The sequence below is a fragment of the Eptatretus burgeri genome, chromosome 6, assembly GCF_056783735.1.
Source record: "Eptatretus burgeri isolate ZD-2024b chromosome 6, Ebu_testis_v1, whole genome shotgun sequence".
Taxonomy (NCBI): domain Eukaryota; kingdom Metazoa; phylum Chordata; class Myxini; order Myxiniformes; family Myxinidae; genus Eptatretus; species Eptatretus burgeri.
Window position 1 is genome coordinate 109,038,181 of NC_140966.1, and position 12,618 is coordinate 109,050,798.

The window sequence follows — 12,618 nt, forward strand, 5'->3', positions numbered from 1 at the left end:
TCCTCCCAGGTCTGGAAGCATCCGCCTCCGTTTCAGTAAGGGATGTAGATTCATAGACCAAGGTGTGAAGTTTTCTTGTTCTCAAAGTTTTGCTCCGAGGGCTCTTTAGATGATCGGCACAGAGACCCGGACAGCTTCCAACTGCAGTTGTTTGTAGTACTATTCCCAGGGATGGTTTATAATATCTCCATGAGGTTCTTCTTCAATATTCACATTGCTCCAATAAAATCATTGCTACAATTTTGGCGGTCTTCAGCATCCAGGCTCTTGTCACTTAATTTTTGAGGTCTTGATATTTGGTCATTTTCTTGATTCCTGTGTTGTTTCAGCTAAAATCGCTGGGTACTGACACATCAATTAGCAATACCTTTTCTTTTTTTGTACCTCCATACTTACTATATACAGTCGCAGTGTTTTGTTTTCTATGTTCATGTTCGATTTGATCATCAGGTCATACGTTGAGAGCATTACTTCCTCATTTTTCATGATCGCTTTTGGTTCATGTTTGCATGAGTTTTCTGGAACCGAATATTGAGACTTTTGCAGATGTGCCAGTGGAACACTCTACATACTCTGTTGTGCCTTTACATGTACAGCTGTTCTGAAAGGAGTCATTTTTTACAACCTGATTGGAGGTGACTCGTGCTTTCTGTTTCTATCTTGCAGAATCTACACCTGTCCGATTGACTCAGTCCTTCCATTTTCTTAAAGCCATTGACCCCCGTGGGGTCTTCCACCCCACGGGGTCTAAGCGCCGCTCGCGTTCTCTCTTTTCTTGTGTACGGTTCATTTGAACGTCTATTTCTCCATTATTCGTGAACAGAATTAGATGAAAATTGACAGGCATATACTAGACACATGCGCAGGCATTAACTGAACCAAAGTACGATTGCGGCCCTTCAGGATGAGGAACGGCCCATTTTGGCCCATTTTCTTAAAATTGTTATTTCTCAGCTATTAGTGGACGGAACCGAACCAAACTTGACAGGTATATTCTTGAGACCATTCCCCAGGCATTAACTGAGCCCAAAGTGCGATTCCGGCCCTTTTGGCTGAGAAATAGCCCTTTCGCCCCATTTTCTTAAAATTGTTATTTAAAAAAAAAAATTAAATGCGCTGGGCGATGCCCAACGCAAAATTAAGTCACAAATGATTATATGAAACTAGCCTTACTCTTGTGAGGTGTTCTGATTATTTTTTCTGATGCGATGAAAATCTTAAATTTCAAAACTATCTGTCGTCCGTGCTATCGCTCACCTGAGAGTTGTACGAATGAACTCCCATGGGGTATGTTCGCAATTTGAACTTGTTGAGTATGGCCTTGTTTCATAGTGGGTGGTCTATTGTTCCGTAGTCTTCTCTCTTGCATCCCTTCTGTTCTGTCTCTGCACCGCCTTCTTGTGTTAGGTGGTGGTACATCATTTCTGTGATGATTTCCACCAGAAGTTTCATGTTGTTGATAGACATGTTATTGGTCTATACTTGTGAGGTTGTTTGGTTTCTTCAGATTTTGGGATGAGGCAGGTGTTACCTTCTGTGAGCCACTCATCCAAGGGATCCTCCCCTGAGATAAGTCTGTTGAATGCTCGAGTATAGTGATTGTGGAGAGCATCGAGTTGCTTTAGCCAGAAGTTTTGAATTCCATCTGGACCTGGGCTTTTAACCTTTGGCATTTTTTTGAAAAAAAAATTCTCTTCATCAACTATCACAGGAGGCATTTCCTTTAGATGTGTATTTTTCCTCAAAGTTTTAGATTCAATCTACCTCTTTGTTGTGCTATTTTGCATCCTCAGATTCCTTTCCAGAAGTTTTCAAATTTCTTTCTCAGGGGGATTTGATACATTGTTTTTGTTTCCCTACTTCGTGGTGGAATATTTTCGGGTTGTTTTCAAACATGTGGTTTTGTTTTCTCCCTTTGTTGACTTTGTCATAGTTTTATTTTTAGCTCACCTGAACTTTAGCTCGGTGAGCTTTGGCGATTGAGCAGTGTCCATCGGTGAGTCAGTGAGTCAATGAGTCAGTCAGTGAGTCAGTAAGTACTTCTGTCATTATCGCTTGAACCAAACGCACGATGTTAATGAAACTTGGCCACAAGCTTCATTCATATCTGATGTCTAACTAAGGTTATTGTCTGCATCACAATCTGTGCTGATTAATGGGATCTACGGGAGGAGGGGGTTGACCCCCCCAAAATAGTTATTTGCTCTCTTCTCTGAAACTACACACAATTTTAATGAAACTTGACCACAACCTTCATCACCAGTCATGTACCAATGGATTCAAATCCTGGCTGTAAGGCGCCCACTCATACGCTGTGCCCAGGCTGATGCTCCACCAACTGCTTGGAAATTGTATCAAGTCGATAGATTCACCTGCAGTGTGCGGTGGGGCACCGTCCTGCATGAACCATATAAGTCCGAGTTGGTTTGGAGACGGTAGTTGAGCGAGATCAGCGTGGAATCGGCGTAAGACCCCTCTGTACCGTTCACCATTGATGGTCACCATCTTGCCATTGGCCTCCTTGAACCAATACCTCATCATACCTCATCTGGCATTCAATGCACAGAAGCAAGTGGACTTGGGGCCCTTGAGAGACATCTCAGATACCTCCTCAGGAGGCTCAGCACCCCAGAGGATGTTGTTGTTATTGTTGAGAGCCCCATTCAAACGGAAGTGTGCTTCATCATTGAACCACAATGAGTTGATCCAATTTGAGTACCTTTCCATTCGGTCAACTGAACCAATCACACATTGTTACTCAGCTTGCCATGTCATTCACTTAGTTTATGCCTTACTGATATGATGGAGGGGTAAAGCTTGAGTTCATAAGTGAGAATGTGCCACACAGATGAGGCTGAGATTGCCAGTTCTCAGGAACGCTGATGGTGGCATTTCTTAGGACTTTCAATAGCAGAATCTCTCACAAGATCAATGTTCCCTTGGTCCTTGGTAACACTTGGTGGGAGGCCACTGTTGCTTTTATCTTGATTTTTCACACTTCCTTGTGCTTGGAAGTGCTCCACAAATGCTGAATGCCCCCAATGGAATGTCCATTACGGGTGTGAACATTGTTATACTGACAGTATCGTCAGCGCACCTGCACGTAGGATTTTGTCTCAAACCACAAAGACATGATTTTCATTTTTGTTCCACAGTGAACACCACAGTTGACAAAGGGTCCCACTGACTACTTGTTAGAAATGGCATACCACCACCACCATGACCTGCAAGAGAGAAAGGTATATCATTAGAAATGACAAAATATCAGGCTACTCAAATAGTCTACCTTTTTTGAAACACCTGTAGTTGTGGTATTTCCCCACATGGTGACAATCTCATCTCCACCATTTTGTTGTCAGCTCATCTACCAGTCTTCGCTCTTCCTCATCATCCTCATCCTCCTCTCCCACACCTCTCTTTTCCACTCAATCCTTCTGCGAGTTATCATCCACCATTCTCGTTTTTATCCCCTCCATCATAGTGTCGGTGTTTTCACTTGGTCCACAACTTTAAGTCAGGTCTGTTCCCCCTCCCCATCAGGGTGGTTCTGTGTCTCCTCCCACTCTGTCTCCCTCATCTTCACTGATGTGTTCCCAGTAATGCTCCGCATTCCAAACAGTGGCTTCATCGCATAGCCCCTCCCAGCACCATTGCGGCCAATTTTCCACCATCCCTCTGTTCACCCTCTGACAAGCCCTCGGCTGCCATCCTCCTCATATCTTATTCTGCTTTTCTTCTGGCCTTCACTGCTGTCCGTTTTATTTAATTTCGGAATTTATATGCTGTTTACCCAATTTTTTGAATTTGTGGGAAGGCACTGTCTCTGCTCTGGTGGCTAATCTAGTCTTCTAAGGCTGTTTCATGAATCTTGCTCCCCGACCGGCCATCCCCCATCCCCATGTCTAGAATAGACTTCACAGTGGAGAATGGCCTCCTTCTCCTGTGTGCTCCAACACTCGTTGTTTAGGTACCTCTCAATGAGCTCTGTTTTTAGATCCTCGTGCAGGATCTCTAAGTCTTACTCACGTTGTTGTTCTTCATCTTCTTCTTGTGGACTTTTTTGTTTCACAGCCGACAGTTTTCATCGAAACTTCCTGAAACTTGGCATATATATGTAAAAATACCCTGTGCAGACAGTAACCATCTCCAATTTTGAAAATTCCTCCTAGAAAAAAAAAGTTATGACGTCAAAATATCTCCGCTAATGGAAATCGCCTATACCATTATCTCCGAAACTTGGTAAGCTTTTTGAATTCTGTTTGCGGGAATCGAACAGGGCATTAGCAGAGATGAATTACCACACATATGATAATCACTATGACGTCATATCAATTTTTATGACGTCATTCCTATTTTTTGACATTTTTTGTTTCACAACCCAGAGTTTTCATCGGATCTTCGTGAAACTTGCCACGTATATGCAGAAAGCCCACGTGCAGACAGTAACCATCTCCGATTTTGGAAATTCTTCCTAGAAAAAAAAGTTGACGTCATAATATCGCCGCTAATGGAAATCGCCTATACCATTATCTCCGAAACTAGGCAAGCTGTTTGAATTTTGTTTGCGGGAATCAAGCCGGGCATTAGCACAGATTATAATTTATCGCAAACCTGATACATCACAATGACGTCATATTCGTTTTTATGACGTCATCATTAAGATTACGAGGATCTTAGCTCATTTGAGCTTGTTGAGACAGGTAGCACCTCCACAGGCTCTTGGCTTGGTACAGATCCCTGTCTCCTTGTGAGATGGTATTTCTTCTAATGAGAGGTGCAGGCTTCATTAATTCCAGTGAGCATTCTGCCTTCATGAAACCACCATACAGACTGAGTAGAAGGGGTATGTGTCCCATAATTAGTTTCATTTCCCAATATTTCCAACACAAGTTTAGTTAGTCAAAGTCTTTGTCCATGCCCAAGGCCTTCATCCGTCATCCCCCGGCACATCAACGGCAGTTCCTCACCTCGGGGATACCCTTGCTGGGAACTCGACATGGCGTTTGTCGATAGATTTTCAGCATAACATTCGTCCGAGGGGGCACGCAGCACGTCTGAGGTGTAACCAAGCCTCATTTTGGGTCGCATTCCCCCAAGCCCATTGCATCTGCTGGTGAAGCAATTTTCCGTGCCTGTCCGAGCATTTCATACCCAGCCAAGTCATCTTAAATCCTCCGGAGAGGCGAATAACCACTGAGTGCCGTCTCGGGAGCATGCAAGCCCTCAATCCGCTTTCACCTCGTAGCGGACTTCGTCTGTGCTCCTTAATTATACTCTCTGTCCTGCTCACATTACAGCTCCGTCGCTACGTGTGTGTGTGTGTGTGTGTGTGTGTGTGTGTGTGTGTGTGTGTGTGTGTGTGTGTGTGTGTGTGTGTGTGTGTGTGTGTGTGTGTGTGTGTGTGTGTGTGTGTCACGCTTTACTCAAAAGGATTTCTGCTGTCGTAAAGTAATAGAAATCGGACTGTTTTAGAGCTACTGATCGATTTACTTGGCTGGAAATCTAATAATCAATTGGCTGGTAATCTCATAATCCATTTACTTGGCGGGAAATCTAATAATCCATTTACTTGGTTGGAAATCCAATAATCGACTCAAATCATTGGAAATCTAATAAACCATTTACTTCGTTGGAAATCTAACAATCGATTCACTTGGCTGGAAATCTAAAAATCGATTTACTTGGCTGGAAATCTAAAAATCGATTTACTTAGCTGGAAATCTAAAAATCGATTTACTTAGCTGGAAATCTAAAAATCGATTTACTTAGCTGGAAATCTAAAAATCATCTAATAATCTAGTTACTTGGCTGGAAATCAAATAATCTAATAATCGATTCACTTTGATTTACTTGGTCTAATAATCGATTTACTTGGCTGGAAATCAAATCATCTCATTAAATTATCGATTCACTTGGATTTGCTTGGTCTAATAATCGATTGACTTGTCTGGAAATATAATCATCGATTTACTTGGTTGGAAATCAAATAATCGATTTACTTGGCTGAAAGTCTAATAAACCATTTACTTAATTAATCAAATAATCCATTAACTTGATTGGAAATGTAATAATGCATTTACTTGGTTGGAAATCTAATAATGCATTTACTTGGTTGGAAATCTAATAATCGAGGAATTTCTTGGTCGAATAATTTAATCGATTAACTTGGCTGGAAATATAAAAATTCCATTGACTTGGTTGGAAATCTAATAATGCATTTACTTGGTTGGAAATCTAATAATCTAATGATCAAATGATCTCATAATCGAGGAATTTCTTGGTCTAATAATCGATTAACTTGGTTGGAAATCTAATAATCCGTTGACTTGGTTGGAAATCTAATAAACTAATGATCAAATAATCGAGGAATTTCTTGGTCGAATAATCGATTAAGTTGGCTGGAAATATAAAAATCCATTGACTTGGTTGGAAATCTAATAATCGAGGAATTTCTTGGTCGAATAATCGATTAACTTGGCTGGAAATATAAAAATCCAATGATTTAATAATTGAGGATTTCCTTGATCGAATAATCGATTCACTTGGTTGGAAATATAATACTCGATTTACTTGGCTGCAAATCTCATAATCCATTTACTTGGCTGGAAAGCTCATAATCGATTAACTTGGTTGGAAATCTAATAATCGATTAACTTTGTTGGAAATATAATAATCGCTTTACTTGGTTGGAAATCTAATAATCCATTACCTGGTTGGAAATCTAATAATCCATTACTTGGCTGGAAATCTCATAATCCATTTACTTGGTTGCAAATCTCAATCCATTTACTTGGCTGGAAATCTCATAATCGATTAACTTGGTTGGAAATCTAATAATCGATTTACTTGGTTGGAAATCTAATAATCCATTTACTTGGTTGGAAATCTAATAATCTATTTACTTGACTGGAAATCTCATAATCTATTTACTTGGCTGGAAATCTCATAATCCATTTACTTGGTTGGAAATCTCATAATCAATCAACTTGGTTAGAAATCTAATAATCGCTATACTTGGTTGGAAATCTAATAATTGTTATACTTGGTTGGAAGTCTAATAATTGCTTTACTTAGTTGGAAATATAATCATCGATTCACTTGATGAGAAATCTAATTATAAATTTAGTTGTTTGGAAATCTCATAATCTATTTACTTGGCTGGAAATCTAATAATCGCGATACTTGGTTGGAAATCTAATAATCGCTATACTTGGTTGGAAATCTAATAATCGCTATACTTGGTTGGAAGTCTAATAACCGCTTTACTTGGTTGGAAATATAATCATCGATTTACTTGATTAGAAATCTAATAATAAATTTAGTTGGTTGGAACTCACCTCCAGTCTATTCTGGGTATGAATCCCAACCCCACTATGAACTGTCATCCAGACATGGTGATTCATCAATGTGTGCGCCATTCATTGGATGGATGCTAAACGGACGTCCCGTCTCCCGATATTTGTTGGTGGATGTTAAAGATACCACGGTGTCCTTCAGGAAGAGTCGGCGAGCTATCTCCAGCACCCTGAACAAATTACAAATTCCTGCCCTAACCAGCAGAGGGCAATGCATCAGCAGCATTCACACACCATCAGCCAATGATGCTACCTCGTTGCCTTGTGCTGCACATTAAAGAAGAACAACTTGGTTGGAAAGCTAATAATTAATTTACTTGAAGCAAACATATGTGTCCGTTTAGTCATAAAGATTCCTGTTTTAAAAGCCAGTCTTTCCGTTTGGAAGAAGTAGAAGCAGGACATAGACCTTTGAAGTAGTGGTTCCAATGGTGACATTTTGATTATTCCACAACAGCAGCAACCCGTTCGAATAAAGCATTCCACAACACACAGAAGGAGAACACAAATTCACCTTTAGTAATAAATCTCACAACAATAGAAAATTAATAATAGTACTGGACATGGAAGGAGCACACAAAATGACATTTAGTAATACTTCTCGAAGCAGTAGAAAAATAAATAATAGTGCATGGAATGAGAACACACAACAACCACAGTCACAGGCACAGGCACAATGACAGTAACAACAACAGCTACATGTGTATAAAAGATACTTTTTCGTGTTTCACTTAATTTTACATCCTCATTGAGATTCAAGTTGGACATGCAATGTGTTTGTGAAGTACAACAAGCTGTCTTTTCATTAAACCAATCAGCGAAGCGATGGGTAGGCACAGCTAGTGCTATTATAATTACCACCCAAAATGAACAAAATCCACAACAGGAACAACAACGATAATCATTGTGGAACACTAACACCACCCAAAATGAGTGCACACTTCTTTCAATCTCATATTTAACCAAACAATCCTTCTTGAGGAGGACCTGTGCCATGGGACCAATGTGTTGTACAGTCTTCAATGAGGACATTCATCACGATGTCTCACCTGTCCTGCAAGCCGTGAAGCAACGTCCCAAGAGGACCAGGCAGAAGTGGGGAAGGTTCAGCTGTTGAATTTGCAGCACGAGAGAGAGTTCGGCTTCCCACTCATCCGCGACTCCATGGTCTTCTGGATCAGCCACCGCTTCGTTTGCTCGGGATGTCGTCGAACCGGGAAGGCCAGGACCTTCACTGCCACTGCTTCAACATCACGACAAAGAAAGATAGCACAAGTGTGAGTCAGTAACGTCCTCCAGCTCAGTTGTGCATAAGGTAAAGGGAATGATGCAATACAATTTAAGGGGAATGGAAAAGAGGAACAGCACGACCTTCTCCACAATCCCCGTTGCTCATCCCAACACATTGTGACATGTGCGAAAGCTAGAGGACCGGATGAATGAACGAACTAACATCACGCACTGCCGGCGCGGCACTAACGCATGCATACAGCACTCCCCCACCCCCGCCCTCCTCACATCCACTTCCCAGCATTACCCACATCCCCCTCACCACACACACACACACACACACACACACACACACACACACACACACACACACACACACACACACACACACACACACACACACACACACACACACACACACACACACACACCTTCTCTGACAAAAATGTTCTCTGACATGGGATTGAGTTTTCCAGCACTTCATTTAGACAACTCCAGGGTGCCCCACAGAAAACCAGGAAATTTGGTACAGTTTATTTAAAACAAAACAAAAGCAAACTTAGATGTAGTGTAAAACAAAGATACACTTTATTTTCAAACAAAACAAAAACAAACGTTAGATGTAGTGCAAAATATGGCAAAATAAATGTCAAAATCTCAAATTTCCTGCTTTTCTGTGGGGCACCCTGTACAATCTGTGGATTTTTATCAATAATAAATGTCAGTATGTGTACATTCATCAGTCCATCCGTCATTCCATTCATCTGTCTCCTCCATAACACCAAAACCATGAAACCTCACGGCCCCAAACGTTGCAAGCATACCAAGGCAACTCCGAGTTAGTGCATGTATGAAAATTGGGTGTTTGGGTTAATTTAAACACTCCTTTTGAGGATAATTTGGGGTGCGCATCACAAAAAAAAACCAAATAAGCCTGACGAAGATGGCGGTGCACGTTCATGGGCACCGCCATCACCGCCATCACCTGCACCTCTGTCAGCTCACAAGTCTTAAACCACCATTGTTTTTGACCTGCTCAACAATGCCTTGAATTAGAACAGGCCACTACGATTTCTTAATGATAAAGTATATTTTTTAACTTTCCCCGCTCATACAATCGAATGCCTGATCATCATACCGACGAATCACTGGATACATTGCAATTCTTAAAATGGCCAGAGACACCAGCTTTCGCAGCTTTATTTCATTTCCGCACATGCATAACCTCAATAATCTCTTAATTTCAACCGAAAGTCAAAATTTTAACTTCTTCATTGACTTCAGCAGTTATTCCAACTGCTAAAAAAAAAAGTGTTAATTTGTCCAATTCGGACATCGCTTGGACATCTCTGGGTGAACGGTGCATATATGACCAAACGGCGATCGCTAATCACTTGTCAAGCCAGCATTTCCTTGTCAACCGTTTCGTTGAAGTGCTTCTTGAGAACAACCTCACAAATATCATCAAAACACCATATATACCAACACCAACTATCCGCAAACAAAGATCACAATCATCCAATCAAACAAGAATACAATGACCCCACAACCACACAAACAATAATTTACAACAAATTTAAATTCCTCAAATGCTTGAAGTGCAAAGAACTTACCTCGAAGAGGACAAATCTCCATCTCGACCATCACCACGTGGCCGCTGGTCCAGCTGTCCGAGAGTGGATGGCCGAGGGCTTGTAACCCCCAGAGAGCGAGCCCTCGAGAGGGTTGAACCCGACGAGCTCGAAGCTGAGATGGTGCTGCCATCCAAATCTGCACCGATCCACACACTCAGATGAAATGACGCTTCGGGTCGATCAAAACCGAAACAAATAAAGACAAGTCTCCTCGACCGACTGTTAAGAGAGATTAGCCAACCGGCGTGCGGAACAATGTTCATATTTCAGGTACGAGACCTTCACAAAGCAAGTGAGAGAACTAGGGATTGAGGTGCATTTGTATTTAAGAAACGTCTGTGCGCGCGAGCATGCATGAACGCGTCTGTGCGCGCGAGCATGCATGAACGCGTCTGTGCGCGCGAGCATGCATGAACGCGTCTGTGCGCGCGAGCATGCATGAACGCGTCTGTGCGCGCGAGCATGCATGAACGCGTCTGTGCGCGCGAGCATGCATGAACGCGTCTGTGCGCGCGAGCATGCATGAACGCGTCTGTGCGCGCGAGCATGCATGAACGCGTCTGTGCGCGCGAGCATGCATGAACGCGTCTGTGCGCGCGAGCATGCATGAACGCGTCTGTGCGCGCGAGCATGCATGAACGCGTCTGTGCGCGCGAGCATGCATGAACGCGTCTGTGCGCGCGAGCATGGATGAACGCGTCTGTGCGCGCGAGCATGCATGAACGCGTCTGTGCGCGCGAGCATGCATGAACGCGTCTGTGCGCGCGAGCATGCATGAACGCGTCTGTGCGCGCGAGCATGCATGAACGCGTCTGTGCGCGCGAGCATGCATGAACGCGTCTGTGCGCGCGAGCATGCATGAACGCGTCTGTGCGCGCGAGCATGCATGAACGCGTCTGTGCGCGCGAGCATGCATGAACGCGTCTGTGCGCGCGAGCATGCATGAACGCGTCTGTGCGCGCGAGCATGCATGAACGCGTCTGTGCGCGCGAGCATGCATGAACGCGTCTGTGCGCGCGAGCATGCATGAACGCGTCTGTGCGCGCGAGCATGCATGAACGCGTCTGTGCGCGCGAGCATGCATGAACGCGTCTGTGCGCGCGAGCATGCATGAACGCGTCTGTGCGCGCGAGCATGCATGAACGCGTCTGTGCGCGCGAGCATGCATGAACGCGTCTGTGCGCGCGAGCATGCATGAACGCGTCTGTGCGCGCGAGCATGCATGAACGCGTCTGTGCGCGCGAGCATGCATGAACGCGTCTGTGCGCGCGAGCATGCATGAACGCGTCTGTGCGCGCGAGCATGCATGAACGCGTCTGTGCGCGCGAGCATGCATGAACGCGTCTGTGCGCGCGAGCATGCATGAACGCGTCTGTGCGCGCGAGCATGCATGAACGCGTCTGTGCGCGCGAGCATGCATGAACGCGTCTGTGCGCGCGAGCATGCATGAACGCGTCTGTGCGCGCGAGCATGCATGAACGAGTCTGTGCGCGCGAGCATGCATGAACGCGTCTGTGCGCGCGAGCATGCATGAACGCGTCTGTGCGCGCGAGCATGCATGAACGCGTCTGTGCGCGCGAGCATGCATGAACGCGTCTGTGCGCGCGAGCATGCATGAACGCGTCTGTGCGCGCGAGCATGCATGAACGCGTCTGTGCGCGCGAGCATGCATGAACGCGTCTGTGCGCGCGAGCATGCATGAACGCGTCTGTGCGCGCGAGCATGCATGAGCGCGTCTGTGCGCGCGAGCATGCATGAACGCGTCTGTGCGCGCGAGCATGCATGAACGCGTCTGTGCGCGCGAGCATGCATGAACGCGTCTGTGCGCGCGAGCATGCATGAACGCGTCTGTGCGCGCGAGCATGCATGAGCGCGTCTGTGCGCGCGAGCATGCATGAGCGCGTCTGTGCGCGCGAGCATGCATGAGCGCGTCTGTGCGCGCGAGCGTGCGGGAGCGCGTCTGTGCGCGCGGGCGTGCGTGAACGCGTCTGTGCGCGCGAGCGTGCATGAACGCGTCTGTGCGCGCGAGCGTGCTTGAACGCGTCTGTGCGCGCGAGCGTGCATGAACGCGTCTATGCGCGCGGCGTGCATGAACGCGTCTATGCGCGCGGCGTGCATGAACGCGTCTATGCGCGCGGCGTGCATGAACGCGTCTATGCGCGCGGCGTGCATGAACGCGTCTATGCGCGCGAGCGTGCATGAACGCGTCTATGCGCGCGGCGTGCATGAACGCGTCTATGCGCGCGCGGCGTGCATGAACGCGTCTATGCGCGCGGCGTGCATGAACGCGTCTATGCGCGCGGCGTGCATGAACGCGTCTATGCGCGCGGCGTGCATGAACGCGTCTATGCGCGCGGCGTGCATGAACGCGTCTATGCGCGCGTGCGTGCATGAACGCG

General features: G+C 45.2%; 1 protein-coding gene across 3 annotated transcripts in view; it reads right to left on the reverse strand.

Annotated features, from left to right (window-relative positions):
• The window catches only part of RTTN (rotatin), a 317,466-nt gene that overhangs the window by 220,424 nt on the left and 84,424 nt on the right, over positions 1-12,618 (reverse strand). For all 3 annotated transcript variants that reach the window (XM_085886669.1, XM_085886670.1, XM_085886671.1), the window contains exons 9-10: positions 10,199-10,355; positions 8,405-8,598 (exon numbers count right to left, since the gene is read on the reverse strand). In XM_085886669.1, coding sequence (XP_085742795.1) covers positions 8,405-8,598; positions 10,199-10,355 — 351 coding nt within the window. The remainder of the gene's footprint in view (positions 1-8,404; positions 8,599-10,198; positions 10,356-12,618) is intronic.